General features: G+C 40.6%; 2 protein-coding genes across 3 annotated transcripts; both read right to left on the minus strand.

The window, feature by feature from the left end:
- Nucleotides 1–407: 407 nt before the first annotated feature.
- LOC311272534 (uncharacterized protein) lies at nt 408–10586 on the minus strand. Of its 2 annotated transcripts, XM_084379010.1 has the most exons (13): nt 10182–10586; nt 9709–9777; nt 6972–6996; nt 4250–4336; nt 4017–4156; nt 3765–3884; nt 3583–3628; nt 1884–2841; nt 1641–1761; nt 1464–1529; nt 1242–1343; nt 873–1137; nt 408–770 (listed from the first exon to the last, which is right to left on the minus strand). In XM_084379010.1, the coding sequence occupies exons 1-13, from the start codon at nt 10233–10235 to the stop codon at nt 532–534; spliced, it is 2292 nt and encodes a 763-aa protein (XP_084235136.1). In that variant the 5' UTR covers nt 10236–10586; the 3' UTR covers nt 408–531. The 2 variants fall into 2 exon arrangements, with proteins under 2 accessions (XP_084235136.1, XP_084235137.1); XM_084379011.1 differs by lacking the exon at nt 6972–6996 and having other exon boundaries at nt 10182–10220.
- A 161-nt stretch (nt 10587–10747) lies between these two features.
- LOC311272536 (regulation of nuclear pre-mRNA domain-containing protein 1A-like) lies at nt 10748–18488 on the minus strand. The gene is made up of 7 exons (XM_084379014.1): nt 18097–18488; nt 15293–15422; nt 14828–14934; nt 14471–14565; nt 14084–14210; nt 13462–13637; nt 10748–11846 (listed from the first exon to the last, which is right to left on the minus strand). Exons 1-7 carry the CDS (start codon nt 18245–18247, stop codon nt 11748–11750), a joined length of 885 nt encoding a protein of 294 aa, XP_084235140.1. The 5' UTR covers nt 18248–18488; the 3' UTR covers nt 10748–11747.
- Nucleotides 18489–18650: the final 162 nt, after the last annotated feature.

The raw sequence follows: 18650 nt of genomic DNA on the forward strand, positions 1-18650 counted from the left end.
CAGTATTATTATAGTGAAATACTAGTGAACTGGTAGAAACTACAGTGACTCACATTTTAATGTGGCAGTTAACGTGAGCCAGTTGAGCAACATACACACTCATGTACAATTGCACTGCATAACACCGATATAGAAAATGAATGCCACTGCTGCTAATTAGCAACAACAGGTTAAACTGACGTGACAGATTTAGAGCCAAAATGTTGTAATGTTTTCGTTTGACTTCTACATTGGACCCCATTATTTACAAATGCAGAAGACTCTATAATCAATTAGGATCTGTTCAATTAAGTTGAAGTTAAATAAACTGCCACACAGCTAAAGACTCATATTGCAAAAAACAATAAAAGTATTGGCACTTTTACTGCTGGTGATGACAGTGATATGAAGAATTAAAGACATGACAGTTGCAGTAGATACATGTTTTAATGTTTAAGTAAACAGGAAAAAAAGAACAGAGTAAAAAGAAAGAATGCAATTTAACGTCAACTAATATTTCTATCCAAATATTTCATCAAACAAATCTGTTGATTATTTCCTTCCCACAAGTTCCAGGAGTGTGGAGGTGATTTTGTCCAGGTTGGAGTACCGGGGACGAGGGCCCCTGTCCATCCTGGGTCCTCGTTCCATGAGGAGGGGAGGTGCAGAAGAGTGGGAGTCCAAAAACTCCTCAGCAGCAGGTTGGTAGTCACGAGGGTGCATGGGTTCTTGAAACCTTTCTGGATAACGAGCTGGCTCATCTGGATGAGTAGCAGGTCGCCCAAAAACCTCTGAAAGAAAAACAAACGGTGAGTATGAACTAACTCAATGTCTGGTATGCAGTGTGTTTAAAAAAATCAATCCTTTATATAAATATACATTTCACATTTTACCCTCATAACGGCTTCTGTTTGAGTTTGGGTGTCTGGGTTCCCCATGTACAGGATGGTGGTATTCTTGCAGCCGCTCATCAGGTATATGCTCATGCTGCTCCCAGCCTCTTTCTCTGTGATCTTCATGAAAGTAGGGCTCTTCTGGTCGTCTAAGGTCTAAATCTTCTCTGCGTGTTGTCTCATACTGGTATCTGGTAGGCAGCTCTGGATTCGGCTTCAAGTTGTTGTAGTCCTTGGAGATGTCTGCTCTACCACGGCTGTTTTGCTACAACAAAAACAAATGCGTCTGTAATTAATTTCTACTGCTTTGCAGGAAATTAAACTACATGTTTCCTGAGAAAGTCTGACCCTGCACAGGGCTACACATACCCCATTTTTGTCTGATTTTTTGGCCTTGAATTCTTTCAGCAGGTCACACAGTTTGTTCTTCAGGAAGTCAGCCTCTTGTGCATTCTCAATTTCAACGTTTTTCTAATAGAGAAAAGTGATGGGTGAAAAAGACATAGTTAGGATCCACCCTGCAATGAATGGTAACATAACTTATAGTACATCACTGCCATGTGCGATCCAGATAAGGATTCATGATCTCACCAGCATGTCAAAGACACCCGCTGACTCAGAGCCTCCTCTTTGGAAGCTTTCAGTATGATGTGGGCTCTAAAAAACACAAACAGGTTTGGCATCACTATAACATATATAGCACATAATGAAAAATATTAACAGGTTACTTGTTAATTGACTAAGTAACTAATTCATCCAATTAATTACCTGTGATTCTGAGTACATGTCAGGATTTTGTATTCTATGGATTTCAGGTCTCAATGGTGTACCAACTGGTCTTGGACGGCTACCAAACTTTGGATTTGGAGATCCGTACTCATCACTGAACCTTTTAAGAAGAAATCAAACACATCAAGAAAAATATTAATGACAATATAACATGTTTCAAAAGTATCAAAAGTAAAAGAAAGATATCTTAACACTTAAATGACAAGGTACATCGTCACTCACATGTCCTTTGTGGTTTCCATCTCCTCTGCAGTGGCATCAGAGAAGCGACTCTTTCTTTTTCTTTTACCCTGTTCTTCATCATCAGCGGCCCGTTTGAGGAAGCGTCGGAATGGCTCTGGGATGTCAGGCATGGGCCTGCTAACTTCCACCTGTCTCTGGGAGTTGGGGGGTCCTGGTCTGCTTGGCGCAGGGTTAGCATCTGCCTCCTCTTGATATGGTTCTCTAATTTTGTGGCCATAATCTCTGATTACACTAAACAAATGCTCACGAGAACTGTCAGTCTGCATATGTGCGGGGAAGCTCCTCCTCTTGGCCTCTGGTTCACTCGATCCCTGCCTACCTGCTCTATCCATACTGTCATGTCTACCAGATTCCCTGTCCAGAGACCAACTGTGGTTATCACCTTCTGGATATGCCAGCTGTGAAGGCTGATGCTCGGCAGAACGAACTTGCCCACGCCTCACCTCCTCAGAGTAGAACTCCTTCAGCAGATCTCTTTCTGGGTAGGGCTTCCTGTAAGGAGGAGCCTCTTCAGGGTAATACTCTTTATGCTGAGCCTGGCCACGAGGCATCTCTGTTTGTGAATCATACCTTGGGGTGCCAACGGGCTCAAGCATGGCTCTTCTTTGTGGATCTTCAACATATTCCTCTTCATACTCCCTAGGATAATCAGGTTCCACATACTCTCGTCTGCACATATCACTTTCCCTGTAATCTGGCCTCCGCAGCTCCTCTCCTAAACGGTCATGGCTGAGAAATTCTTTCCGCTGGTGCATTGGTCTGGCTCGGTTCAACATGTAAGGGTCTTCTGGATGGAGTGGGGGTGCATTTTGCTGCCCTTGGGGATATCTCCCTCGTTGAGAGAACTCATCCTGAAAGTCCATGAGTTTTGGTAGGTTTGATGTCACATTTTGTTTGGCCAAACTCTGAGAGATATTTTGCCTCTGCCTAGGGGGAACTAGAAAACAAGAGTAAACATATTTTAGTTACATAAAATATAACTCAGTATAGACTAATGTGCATATTTTCTGTTAATAGTGCCTTTAAAAGGTGCAAAGGCCTTCAACCTCTTCCTACGTGCTGTGACTCCTAAACTGTTCAACTGCAGGTGATATTTGGCCCTCAAGTATTCTTTCTGATTTACAGCAGAGGTCATTTCATCATTTGTTGACAAACAAAGCATTTTTTAAGAAGGTGAATGAAGAAGGTCACATTAGATTCCCAAAACAGTATTTCATGCTCCCAAACACTGAATTATACAGTTTGTGGGACTAAATGAAATAATTTGTCATCATGTGTGAGTTTGTGGAAGAAATTCATTGTAATTATTAGTAAGGCTCACTCCAGATACACTGGTATTGATATCTATGCTAAGTTTATTAAGTGTATAATGTTCTACTCTGTACATGTCTTGTGTCAAAAGAATGTAAAGGCATTCTTAACAATAATAAGGTAAAAAAAAAAAAGTACAACTGATGAATGATCATTAATATCCACCTCGAAATGCAAATGTGAAGTACATCATCACATTTTTGCAAGGACCATCCTTTAGTATTTATGGTGAAACTCTGGCCCTGACATTTCTTCACATTTGTCTATGGTCAGAAATGCTAGAGCTGTGATGCTATGTGAGAACACAAACCTCACCTATATCTTAACCATTGTCCATTACTACACAGAATTCACAGTATGAACGTACCTCTTGAGATGTTTGATTTGCCTTCTATTCCCCTTTTCGCCATCAGCTGAAACACAAAAAACATCAACAATGCAAATTACTCACAATATTATTTTGTTATGATTTTAAAAGTATATATATATATATATATATATATATATAGTTTATAATATGTGTGGTTGTTAAAATCTGTTATTTCCCACCACTGGAGTTCCTCGTCCATCTTGTCTCTCTATTATCTCTGCTCTGGCTCGGATGATCTTCCCTCCTTGGGTGATAATGTTTTGTTTATCCCAGGTCACCAAGTCTGGTCGTTTCAGTTCCTACACACACACACACACACACACACACACACGTAAGGCATTCTCACTTAATTTCACTTTCTAAATCAAAAAGCAAAGCAGGAACTCTTAAAAGTTTGACTAGAGTTTTCTGAAAATGGTCACAATGCTTACCACATATTTCTGCCGATGTTTGCGTCCAATCACATGACGGACCATTTCTGTTAGGATTGCAGTCTGATGACATAGCCTACATGTATATCTGGGGCCATCTTGTGGATTAATACAAGGCAATTCTTCCAAATAGCTCAAACCTAAGGACAAAAAAACAAACAGCAAAAACAATTAAATAGGAATCAACTTAACATGGAAAAAATGGTTCAGAAAATTGGTATCAAGTTAACTACCAATGATGGGCTCCTCAAATTTCATGTAATCCAGATAATGTATGATGTCCTCAAATATTGGTACGTTGCGCTGTCTGACAGCAAGCCCTGAGTAAACAAAACACTGGTAGTTAGCATTGCAACAGAAAGTTAAAGTATTATATGTACAGTGCATAGTATTACCCATGGATTGAATGAATTCATTAATTTCCTTAATATGCACTTGATGTCACAACCATCTCCCTCAAGCCTCAATAGTGCATGATCCCATATTCAATGCATATCACAGGCCAAGTGTAATAAGCAAAGACCATTTTCTGTAACTGCTGCAGACGGGTTGAATTCCTCAGAAATCTGGCCACAATAAATGAGTTCCCATATATGTCATTATGTATGATCTCCAACGATTCACCATTGCACGCTCCCGTCCTCGAATTCTGCTCTACTTACTTCAGCAGAGAAGTCATCTCTTTCAAACAAACGTGGGGTGCAATCTTCTGTATCTCATGATTCTTTGGTGTTGCTGTATAGATATCTTAAGGTGAAGAAATGTTGACCAAGATGATTTTACGGTATACGAACATTACCTTGAAAAATAAGTAACACCTGGTGAGGTGTTACGGCCTTGGACTCCTGTGGCATCTTATGACAAACGCAGCAAAATTCTGATGTTGTCTTGATTACCAACAATAGAGGAAAAATACATTTTCCAATAACATACAAAAAAAAAAAAAAAAATCAGAAAAATAGTTGCAAAAAATACATGTTCACTCCAAGTATGAGCTTGCCACAACTGTCTGCTCAGTTTCAACAAACAGAAAGCCACCTTTCTGTATTTGAGCATACACCACAATCTTAGACAAGTAAAACTGGAACATGCTTCCCCAGGCTGCACATTAGCATAAGTGCACAGGGATTGTCGGGAAACATTTTTGTGGCCGTTTCTTTTATATAGACGCAAATAACGTGACGCAACAAAATGTCAGCTCAAACAATCAGCTTGTTTGATGTGAAGGGTTGCACAACACATTGCTGATATTTCTTGAAGGCATTGGCTTCTCTGGGTTGTACTGCAGAGATTTTGGCGAGTGATGGGGCACTTGTTTGTCATCTCGTCCATCTTCAGTCTGACACTGCCTCGACTCCAACCGACTTCGATGTAGGAATAGGGTTGGATTATTCCTAGCCAATCATTAGACACCAATGTGACCGCCTGAAAAGAATGTCTTTTTAAGTCCACACAGATGTTTTTTTTGGATTGGAGAAGAGCAAAAGCAGCAATATTGACTAGACATAGACAGCCTTGGTAGCAGTTTCCATCTTGTCTAAAGTGGTTGCAACTGTTTTCCTTGGTTCCGGCTCACAGCTTGAAGATGGTTGACAGTCCAACCAGTGGCGCTGTTTGGCTAATCGTTTATGCTTCTTGGATTGGCGTTGTTTCATGTCACGATGTCAGACGTATCAGTAAACTCACTGAAGTAGAAGGATTCAAAACTCTGGACCCAGGTTACGATGTTCCAGCAATTTTTGTAGCTGTAGTGATTTATGTAGTTGCCAAATTTGACTGCAAAGAAATTTGGGGCTGCCTTGTAGGCACCAGTGAGCCTGTGCTGCCCAGTTCCGTGCAAGTGCCACCCATTTAAAAAATGCGCGAAGAAGTGGCATTTGTTATTAACATGAAGTGTTAACTCAAAAGGACACCAACAGGTCTCAAATCAACCTCCTAGAGGAAGACTATTGGTGATGATTGTAGCAAACTTGTGTAAATGTTTAACTGTCCACAACCTGTCCAATTACAGACAGGTGGAACAGAGCCCCTAATGTATTTCATCATGAGACTGCACCCCTATGAAAATGAGGCGCTTCCTCAAAGCCAGCCAGTTGTGCCCACAGACTCCCAACTGAAAAACCAGGCTACACAGCAGAAGAAGCCAAGCTCACAGTGCGCTGAGCACAGCTCACCTGCTATCCAAGTTCCTGATGCCAGTGCATTTGAGGCTGCATCCAGTCCAGGTGGTAGCTATATAATCGTTCTCCCGCTGGTAAATGAGTGTGTGTGTCAGTCCAAATGGAGGTAATTTCCTCCTAGACAATCAGTGACTGATCACTATACTAGAAGTTTCTCATCCAACACTTTAAGTTAATGTTAAGCAATTTTCGTTGCAGAAGCCCAGTGCACATTATGTGATTACAAGACCCGAACTAACAAACTTTCAGCATGCCATAAAAGGTATGCTTATCCATCAGTCAATGAGATCTTTTGTCCCAGAGATATTTTCCCCAGCATGCTTCAACTGCAGAGAGCAATCATCTCATTCCCCAAGACAAGGTGCACAGTGAAATGTCTACCCTCCACCATAAACAAGGTATAAACACAACAGGCCGTCCATGTGACAATGGAGCTGACAATCAGTTCCAGTTAACTGCACTCTGACTAGCTTAAGGCCGTTTCAATACCTAGGATGTTCTGCCAGTTCTGGCACTTAATTTATCATGAGACCTGCATCAGTCTGGAACTCAGATGTGCTGGATTTGGACAGCTGTTAACCATTGTGACTATTATTAACGGATCACAACCATTGATCTAAACATGACCTAGACTGAAACATTAAAACCAGGCAACAGATAAGAGCGACCTCTGTTACCTTTGTGTGCGGACTGAACGACCTGCCAGAAAAGACAGCAAATATACTCAAGGCCAGAGAAGAACAAAATGACAAGGCTCAGGATGACGTCTACTTACCCGCAGCAACCAAGGCATCCTCTTTCTGCCAGGAACAAAGGGAGAGCAATAAAAATTGAGTCAGTCAGTTCTGGGTAAACAGGATACTGGTTAGAGTTCACCACTGCTACAAACAGAGAAAGAGTTATATCATGGAAAAATATTTTTCACACATAATGGTTAACCAGAACCACAGCTCACTTGAGATGCAGCAGAGGTGAGCATCCTCACCGATTATACATGAGTTTTGTTCATAATTAGTGCATAAGGAAATAAGGTAGTTAAGTAAAAATGAATGTGTGCGTCTGCAAGTATTTTTAACAGAACTGCATCTATGAAGCCGCTATCCTGGAAAAAGGTTATATTAACTGTTAAAGACCAGATGTGAAAATGAATTTGTATGCAGAGAAGCCGTATCCAGTTTTCTTCAAGACAACCAAAACGACCAAAAGAGGAAGCAACTTTTGCTTGTGTGCATTATTTCAATGGTCGTGTAGGCAGTGCACTCTGCCAATACTGAAAAGGACTTAAGTGCTACACAGCATGAACAAGGTATCAGTATCTGTAATGCTCAGTTGTCTGATTATTCTCCGTGCTTATGTATTCTGTCGGTGGATCTCCAGTACAACAAGGATAACTGCTTGAAAGATGTCTTCATTTGATGACCTGCATGTCTTGAGTCGATGAGGTTTAAAAGCACCACTCTCACACTGTTTACTACTGCACTGTGAAACACTTGTTGGCAGCCAGCTACTTATCATCATGGATTTTACAGGCTGCTCTGAAGATTTTCCCTGGCATCTACCCCTTGAAAAATGGAGACAGGGTGACAAAATTGATCTAGGGGAAGAAGAGGAAACTACTGTTTATCCTTGAATGATGACAAAGCTCATTTGATGTCACCGCAACCTGCTTGGAGGCAGTCACGCTCTGACCCAACTATGGATATGGTCTTTCTCCGACACGACTCAAACTCAACTCAGCAGTTTTATACTGGCAACAGTCATGCAGATCAGCTGGGCATGGTTTGACTCAGCTCGTCTAAAAGGGCCAATGAAAAAGCCCTTCAGGTCTTCCTGTACTGAGTTTCCAGCAGTACACACTGTATAGACAGTTGTCCAGAAATCGTAAAAGGCCTTGAGGTGACAAATTTCCAAAAGGAGTTGGAAACATTTCTCTGCAGACACAGATAATTTCCAGAACATGTTTCAGTTAAAGACTTTCTCAGTATGAGAAAACCCCTCAGAGGACTTGCAAAAATAATAAGATCTCTCACAAAATAGTGCTTCACTGGACGACTAAGGTCACTTGACCAGATTCGTCAATTGGAGACTTAAGCTTTACTCAAGTCATTCCAATGATCTCAAGTATCCAGGATTTCTGATTGTCGTGTACAAAACCACCAACAACCATTCTGGAAGTGGTCATGGCTATAACCTCTGCTGTTGTAGCCTTTAATCCCAATACTTGGCTGATGAGGACCAAGAAAAATGCAAGTCCAGGAACGGATGATGGCCTCCAGAAAACACATGGCTTCTTCCGAATCGAAATAATCAAAACCTGCTGTTCTTGCAATCAAGTTTGCTCCATCATAATCAATTGCATATGATGATGTGAAACAATGAGGCAAATATGTATCAGGTCATGAAGGTCAGTCGGACCTAAATGTGTTAAAATGTTGTCTTCTTGTGTGCCATAAACTTGGTCTGTCCCTGTCCAGCAACATTTCCTGCACAGGGTCATGTGTCAACAGGAACAGGGATCAATATTCAGGGAAATATGTACCTTTTTACATTTCAGGGAAAATGCCAGCACAGCTGTGTTGTGAATGAAAGCAGTAACACTGCAAGCACATGAAGGGTTACGTCCCTTTGAAGAAAGATGCTTTGACTCGGATCAAATTAAGCACTCACAACTCTACTGATGATGTATTTGAATCTGATGTCCAATCTACTTCTGTCCAGTTCAGCATCCGACGCTCTTCTGATGTTCCTTTTTAATGTATCGGATGCATGTTTTGAGCCATGTAGATCACGAAAGAACATTAAAACTTGTTGAATATTAAATACATTTCAAGAACACTGCCACAAAACAGCTCCTCACTCGCCATGTTCCTGGAAATAACAAGACGTCTTCCACCACGTACATGTATAGCCGGCCTTGCCCCATCTTCTCCCTCCATTTGAGTGTTATGGCGGTTGGGATCCATTCATTTTGAATTACCCCCATCTGCTGGACTGTCCCTTTTCCTATCTATCCCAGGATTGCCATGGCATGTGTGAAAAGGAGCAACACGGAAGTGAACGTAGCTGCATGTGAGAATAGTGATAAATCACTAGCGGTGCCTGAAAGGTTACCCCAGTACCTAACCAGGAACTGTGTGTGAAAGAGGCAATAGTCTTAATGATGACCAAAGACAAAGGTTGGTAAACCTTCATTTTCCCTGTGACTGAACTCAGTCATTCAGTCATGATGGCCAGGATCCAAAATTGAGATGCTGTCAATGACTTCAACAATAGCAAAATATCACTTTGAGATGGTCCTTGTTTCCTGCTTTAAGTTTTTTCTCTAAGTTGTAGAAAACCTGTGACTGAACAAAAAGGAAATAAACACAAATCATGGTAAAAACACTAGTTAGACAGTAAAGTGCTTAACTACCTTTACCAATAACTTTTAAGTCTGTAACTGAACATAAGTTGTAGACACACAACTTTCATAGACTGTTGATCTTCCTCCATCAGTTAATAATGCTGTGTACCTTTATATGTCCTGGTGAAGTCAGGTGTATCTTGAACAAGGTATCGCCTCTTATGGATTTTTCACAGACCTGGATCAAAAGAGAAAACATGCATCTATAAATATCCTACCCAAGTACGATGTGTTAACAGCTTATTAGGTAAGTTGCACATAATTAAATTAGTCTTTTTATTTGTTGCTGTAAACGGGATGGCATCGTGTTAGTGTTACGCAGTTCTAGCAGACAGCATCACAAACCACATGTAAACTACAGCTTCGGTAAAACTAACGTTAATTGTAACCCCTATGAAGAGGAGGGTTTATTTGGTTTATTGCAGGTCGGCTGTGTTATACTGTATTTGATGGCTGTAGACAGAAGCTAATTTAAGCCCATGTGATAACCACACTACTACATTTCTATCTTGCACCTTGCAGACGTCAGATTCAATTGGCTAAGCTAGCTAGGTGCATGTTAGCTAACGTTAGCTAGCTTACCGTGCATTCGATGAAGTCAGCCTCTTCGTCGTACGGTGTTTCGAGAGCGTCCATTGCTGGTTGGATGTTAAACGACGTGCGTTACCGTTAACGTTGCAAGACACCACTCGTAGCTTCGCGACGTTTAACAAGCTAGCAGAACCAGGCGGAAGATACCGAAGCTACCAAACTTGTTTGAAACGGCAAAGTTAGGCTGTAAGCTCGCAATTCGCGCGGTGTTATCTTGCTCACACTATCGAATTAGCCTGTGCGTGGTTTATATTGCATGTATTGTAAGGACTTCAGCTATTTCTGTTTACGTCCGACGGCATTATTAAAACAACAAATCATGTGGGCACTTCCTGTACGTTCGCTCATCTTTTCCTTGGACACTCGCATGAGCGGGGTCGTCATGGTAACCAGCAATCAATGTCAAAGAACCCAACACGGTATTAAAAACGAGCGCACCCCACAGGAAACACGGAAGACGCCATTAAACCTGATGGGCGTCCGTATACGCCCCCTGTCGGCCAGGATGTTAGTTGCAATCAGACTTCATGGCACACACTGAGGACAGGACTGCAATGGTTTGTACTTTTTTTCTGTTTATTTGGTTCTAAGAAGAGTTTGCTCAGTATGTACAAAAACAAACAGCTTAAGTCTGGCTTTGGAAACTGGGGCGCCTATCAAGCTGTGTGAGGCATCTGCACAGCATGGTGTAGACTTAAGGATCAATCTATGGAGCAGTATGGTACAGTAAACAAGACAACGCACTCCATTGCTCAATATTTCAGTACAGTGGGTGCAGCATCACTGATAAGAAGTGCCTCAGTAATTTGTCGCAAGCCATGTTGACATGGATACAAATATAAGCACTTACAGGTATAACGCCCATTATATTTACATGCAAATTTAACTATGTACACACACACGCCCTCTCACAAAGAGGCTTTACGTAAACAATAATTACATATTTTTGATGCGCTTTCAGGGACATGGCTTACTACTCAGCTTTAGAGTATGGTTTCTGAATGGTTTCACAGGTTCTCTTGAGAAGGCCATATCACACTGCATAAAAAAAACAAATGTTGCAATGATCTATAACCAAGAGTTAGGCAGATACAGTTACAGGAATGGTAAAATAAAGTCATGACGGCAATCTAAAATACAGAAAATTATTATGAATGATCATACTAAGGGGATACACTCTGGTGCATAATCTTAAGTCACTATAAATACAAAAATATCACACCAGTATCACCCATACCACTTTAAAGCTGATGTGCAGGGGCCAAAGCATGAGAGGCCTGTGTATGGTTATTGTAAACCTTGATTTACAATGTACTGACAACATACAGCACACTAAGATGAGCACGCAGACAAGAAAAAGAAGACATTTTCTGTTAATAAACGTCATGTGGATAAATAAACTTTGACAGAATGAGAACCAGAGGTCACCATACAGGGGAACACAGACACTTTCCAAAATCAGGTATGGTAATTGTCATTGATCAAATATCTAAGAGATGGGTTGAGATGTTTCAGTAGCAGATGGGTAAGGTGTCTGATCAGGAGGTTAAACTTGAGTCAGTTTGAAGACTTGTAGAGTCCTCCTGGTAGATTGTTCAGCCGTGAACGCAACTCCTTCCGCACCTGGGTCACCCTCGCCAGTTTGCGTTTGTATTCCTGAAAAAGTCCACAGCAGAAAAAGACCATCAGAACTCAGAGATCCGAAAGTCTGAAGGAGTTTTTTTCTAAAGTCTCAACAGCAGTTTAGAGGAACACAGTAAAACGTTGTAAGCAATGTGATTAAATAATCTAATTCATTGGTATGAAGACCACATAAAAATGAAAGTAAGCTCATATCACTAATGCATTAACTATCGCTTTGTACATTACAGGCTGCAGTGTTAGTTAAATGTCTAACTGAAGTTTAATAACACAATTTTAGTTTCAGTTTTAATTTGGCCCAACACTACCATAAAAAAACATGTGGTCTCATCTGAAACCACCACATATGTGTAAAAGGTTGTGTGAGCCAGTTAAATACATATTTTTGGCTGTTAAGCTTACAACCCATTTGTCCTCTTTTTAACTACTAAAAGTGTGATGACATTTAGAAAAAAAAATGAAACCTCAGGTCTATGCTGCCTGCTTTTACTTCCACTTTCATCTGTGAAACACACTAATGGCTGCTGAATGTATTAAGCAAAGGGGGTTCATGTCTTTAGCTTTATTTGACTCTGTAGTAAATAAAACCAATCACTCAAATGTTTCATCTTCGCTCTGGCTTTGCTGCACACATGTGCTTATTGTACTGACCATGTTTGCCAAACAGCTGATGCAAGTAAGTGTGTTGTGCAAGAACACATTTCCTTAGGCCACAGGAAGCTACCAATACATCACATCGTGTCATCAATACTGACAAAAACCTCCTCAATGAGTTAGTTTTGTTCACAGGGGAAATAATCTTGCTTTATACTCAGACTCCTAAAACCTGACTTCTCTTTTCTTGGCTTTGGATTGACATGTATTAGTTTTCCTATTTCTGAGCACACCTAAGACTGCTATTGGATTGAGCTTATTTTAACCTCGAGTGTGAAGCTAGCGTTTACTTTGTGTCAATACTACAACTAAAAAAAAAGGAATACCATCATTGAAGACCATCTCTGAAAATGAAAATTTGCACACCAGGAGCTGCAAGTTACAGCAAAATAAAACCACTCACAAAATCAGTTTTATTTTTTATTTTCAGTTTGTTTTTGTTTTTTTATTACAAAAGACTGAGTGAATATACAAATATGAAATACTTTTTCCTCTTGGTGTCCTGTGGATAAAGGCTGGACAGTTAAAAAGAATGTCCATGATAAAACAACAACAACAAAAATTCTGTAGTTAAGTTTTTCAAGATCAAATATTTTGGTCTATACTTACCTTGTGGGAAGTAAGTCCACATTGAGTGAAGACTGAACTGAGTTAAATGACAAAGGCTAAAAGGACAAGCATTTCCCAGTGACAGGGGAAAATCTAACTTGGATTTCAATCAAGAATCTTTCTGCTCATTGTTTTGCAAAACTGAAATCTAAAGTCTGATTTAGCAACAAAACAGAAACTCTACAGAAGTAAGCAACATGCTGAAATAAATGAAAAGAAATGTTATGTCAAAAAGGTTGACAGACAAGAAGTGTGAGAACACATACACAGACGGATGAACACGGAGAATCAATAATGGTGACTCAAAGGTGACGCAGACACAGATAAACAATCAGTAATTAAAAGAAAGAAAAAGTGATTTACGCACTTCGAGTTTCTGCTCGTTCTGGGTCAGGCCGTCCTTCTGACTTTGCAGGAAGACTGTGAGTGTGCGTGTGAGCTGCCTCCTGTCGTCGATCTCTGCCGCCAAGCGGCCACTGTAGTCTGCTAGCAGCATGCAGGCCTCTTCCACCAGCCGGGAGAGCCGCTCCCCTGACTCCTTATCTAAAGTACGAAGCGGACAGAGAGCAGGGCATAATGCTTAAACATAACCAGTCAAGGGGGGTCAACTGGAGGTCATTCAGCTATAAATCAATACTGGTACCCAATGTAAATAGATACGGTATAATCACTGGCAAATCAAACATTGTTTCCTGCGGTAGATGGAGACATTATTATCTGCGTAGTTCGAGACAGTTTCAGTTGAGCTCAAGGGCACCTCAATTTTTTCAAGTTAAGGCAAGGTTGCTGTGTTTTGAAGCCTTTTAATGTGTAAAGTGTCAAATTATATTAAATATACCATTTTCCAAACAAAGATCATTAAAGTTTAGTGAACTATCTCTACCCATGAAAACAATTACTGTACTTGATGAACTAATAAGTACATGTGTTAGCGCGCTTGTGTGTGTATACATTTAGTATACAATTGCGTGCTGTGCCCTGCCTCCTACCTGTGATCCTATGAAGCAGTGACGTGTCCTGCACCTCAGCAGGAAGGGAGGAGATGCGCTGACGCAGCACTGAGTCGCCAGAGGCTGCATTTTCCAGCTCCTGAAGAGCTCGGATTAACTCTGCTGTCTGAGGGAGAGAGAGAGTGATAAGCAGGGATGAGGGGTGAGAGGAGCAAAAGCAGGAGAGGGGTAAAGGAAGAAGGCAGAGGATAGTTAGAATGAGTTTGCGTCAAACATGACAAATATTGGAGAGGTGGCACAGACAGGAAGTATTGCAACACATCCAGCGGCAGCTGTATCAACTTTAATAAAGTATCAGTAAATTACCTCTATGTGGCTAAGAGTACATCTTGTAAGTATGATTACACTATTTGTCTATGTCAGCACCTGTGGGGGCTCAGCTGGGGAACTCTGGGTAGCAAAGTCCTCATCATCTGGTTGGATCTCCTCATATGTCCTCTTCTTAGTCTTCTTTTCGCCATCTAGGATTTAAAAGAATAGACAGAGAAAACGTCACAATGGCGCAAATTCTATTTAAAGGGGCTCTGTGTAGCGTTCAGAAAACTCATTTAATTAATGCATCACAAAATTCTCAGAATAATACATGGATCTTGATGAAAAACAATCAGGCGCACTTAGATGGATGGTGATGAGTGAGTACAAAAGGGGACTGTTGGGCCTTGGCTGAGGTATGAGCACTTCTTACAGCCTGTGCTGGTACACGTTAGTGTTGAGTGAATTTACCTAGGACTTGTGAGAGCTGATCCAGCAGGTTGTTTTCGTACACAGCTCTCTCCTGCCAGATGGACAAAACTCGACCCAACTGTTTCTTACAGCCCTCCTCGCCATCTCTGGACAGACAAAAACAGCTTTGTAACATCACATTAATATTAAGTCGTTTTGAAGGATTATCAGTAGCCTTACGATACTGGCAGGGTGATGTGAATCACTTTTTAATAACCTGTTTTTAGTGTTTTTTAAAATCACCATTTGAGGAATCTGTCTACAATTTCTTACGTCCATTCTAAAATCAAAATTGTATATCAATACATAAAAAATGACATTATTTAAAAACCAGACAAACAATAAACAAACACATTATCCACTCTTACTCTAACCCACTACTAACTCAACAATACATCTTCTGGAGTCATTTACAGAAATGTAGACAATATAGACGTACTAATGATTTGTGATATGAAGTCTGACCTGTATACATGTTTGAATGCATCAACAATGACCGGTGCAAAGTCCTGGGTGAACTCTGGTCCTTTCTTTTTGCTGTTCTGAATGACGTCATTGGCCAAGTAAAGGAAGGTCAGCTTGCGTGATACCTGAGCTGCATGCAATCAAACGTACATATTACACAGAGGCATTTGGTTATGATTTACAAGACTGAAATTTAAGCTGAGCACCACAGTGGTAGGAAAAGCACAACAGGTGTGGTTTAAATCACAGGTTAATCATTTTAAGATAATAACTAATGATTCATCAATTAACTTACGAAAACTAAAAAGTACTAAAAGTATTACAGATTTGATTCTTCCTCTGAGAAGTGGTTTCAAGGAAAAACAACAGCAATTCGTAAATGCATTTCCATGTTGTACGCCCCAAGTCAGACCATTTTGTATGTAAGCAAACTCCCTCACAGCTATCTTATTGAGAATGAGGCTATTCAGAAGCATTCAGTCATACATCCTAGTTTATTATTCACTATAGTTACATCCGAGGCCACAGGGGTTTGGGAGTTAAGGAATATAATTTCTCAAGTCATTATTTACTCTGTTCTCTCTAATCACTGCTTGTTTTGTAAGTCTTTTTCCATTTGGGTTTCATCCACAAACATGTACCTCCTACAGTCACATCCTACAAGTGATAATGCATATGTCTTTGTTGTTTTTGGACTGGTCACAGTCAACACTGAGCTCACCATAAAGCTCCAGAGAAATGTTCCATCTCTATCCCCACAGTCATTCACGCCTAAGACTAGCTCCTAAAATACAACATCCACTTGAGATATCATTAGGTTGTTGACTAGCCCCCCGAGGAAAGGTGTGCCAGTATTAGCCACAACTAATACTGGCACACCAAAAAATATATACAAAAGCTCAATTATACTGTAACTATGATTTAATGTGGATCGGTCTGCTTACAGTAATCAATTTTAAGATAGTTGCATATATCTTCCAACTGACATGCTTTGAATGGCACCTTAGTACACAAATGTGTTACAAATCCACAGGCCAGCACAGTGAAAGACTTTTAATATTTGTGACATGTTTTTTGATTTAGGAAACTATTATTAACACATATCCAATTAACATTGCAATTCACTGATCGCACTGTGTTTATTATTCAATCTCGGGAAAAAAATTTATGTTGCTGTCATGGTGCTACCTACCCGTTTGATGGAGTTAAATATTTACAAGCCAAACATATATCATTGATTACTTATTCTTAACCAAGTATGTATGTGCCTGAAAGAAAAACATAATTGAGAAACCAATTTTGACCTGGGTAAAGTGTCTTTGTATCCCACAAGATATTCAGTCCCTCCAAGCAGCTTCAAACAGCAGAAACTATATTATCTAACTAGCATGTGTAACACTGGCCAACTGCTCACATTGGAGGTTACTTTATTTCAAATCCTGATCCAGGATTGTGCACTATCCCACGTGCCCCGCCTATTTCTGGTATTCAGTGTCGTTTAAGAGGAAAGTGTTTTAAGTACAACATCGCTGAAGGTGAACTTCTCAGCAGTCTATCAGGAAAGAAAGTGGATGTCGGGTGAACTAAAACCTGCAAAAACTGGGTTTTTTTGGCCACTTGGGGGAAGGAGAAACAAACACTGTGAACCAAACATGGACACATTACCACCTTTTAAACTGATATGGCAAATTTGGTAGTAAACAGTTGCTCAGTGCAGATCCACCATATACAGAGCAACATTATCAGTCATTCGAGGTTGTGTCCACCTGTTGAATGCATGTCCAATATACAATCTCTTCCAGCTCTGTTTTTAGTGAAGCTAGTTCCTGAGGCTGCAAAACCTCCAATGTGTTCACTAGATAGCCATTAACTCTGTCTGTTGTTTGGTGCTGAGAGGGTAAAGTGAAAGGGGGTTTTGTAGTTCTCGCTCAACACAGACGCATGATGCACTTTAAAACAACTCTGTGAGATAGTTCAGAGCGAAATAGTAAAGTTGCAGGCCGGACGGCTGAACAATGACCTGAAAATTGCTTTGAAGCTGAGTAAAACTGAGCAGAGCTGCAGGTGATAGGTTCGAATGACCCGCTTTCACACTTGTATACGTATTTTCACATGGTCATTTTGGTATATAAATATCTTGATCATAGCCGCTTTAAAGCTGCATTAGTTAATTTTTGGCCACTTGGGGGCAGTAGAACGAGATTTAAACATAGTTATGATCACATTTTAGAGCAGTGATGTCAAACATGTTACCTTACAACTGCATAGTTACAGAGCTCACAGATGGGGAGCTACATGCTCTGTTTTTGTCTCCACCAACCGTGATAAATACTACAACAGCCTTATATCAGCGCTTAACTATTGACTAGACAGCTGTTATTTTGTTTACTAAGGCTTACACTATCTTAGATCTTAGATAATGTAAAATCTTAGAAATGTAGAAATCCTAGGGTGAATTTACAGAGTAATGTCATTGGTCAAAACATGGCTAACACATAAATAGACGAACCTAGAACACACTAGTGGCTTCAGGGCAACTTAACGTTACTGTTAGCCAATGCTTACCAGTAACTTGTATAAGTTGGCTAGCTTTAGCATGGCTTTGCTAACAACAGCTCATAATCGATCTACTCCAACATTGGCTAAGATAGTTTGTACAGTAACAGCTAACTTTAAGGCTTTAGCCGGAGTTAGCCAGCTCCTGTAGCCAACGGCTAACGTTACAGGTCACTTGTTTGCGACTTGTACAATCATGTTAGCGGTCTTTAATTGTGGGTAAACTAGCTAGCTCACGTCAAACTTACCTTTTTTCAGTTCGTTGAACCAAACATTAACAATAGTCTTCGAGTGTTTTCTGTGATGAATGAGCCACAACGACAACGTCTGCACACTTTGCTGAGAGTTGCTAAGCTCGGACAGTTTCTTTTCTAAAGCCGCCTCAGAGAAAGCTGACATCTTGACGAGATTCAGGAGGAGTACGAGACCCTGGGAGAGGCAGCTTTAAGGTTTCTCCCAGATGTGTTGTCTACAGCAAGTTAGCAAGTCACTAGGGTAAATGTAGCCATCTAGAATAAATGTCAAACGCTACCTTTCCTATGAAAAGACCGGGTGTTTAAGCTAACTAGCTACCGCCGTCCTCCCAGTAGCGTGGGGCGGCTGCCTTGCTGCTTTAGCTCGGGGCGGACCAAGGCAACCTGCATGAGGGGCTTCCGTACGGCAGCTGTGTTGCGTTCACGTCGCATGGAACTTACAGATTTCAATATGAAAAAACTACCTGACCACCATCTGTAACTAACGCCAAGCATTGGCTCTGGCATATCAGATATTTATCACATTCATTTTTAAGTTCAGTTGAACG

Source organism: Pagrus pagrus, assembly GCF_965226575.1.
Source record: "Pagrus pagrus genome assembly, chromosome: 17".
Taxonomy (NCBI): Eukaryota; Metazoa; Chordata; class Actinopteri; order Spariformes; family Sparidae; genus Pagrus; species Pagrus pagrus.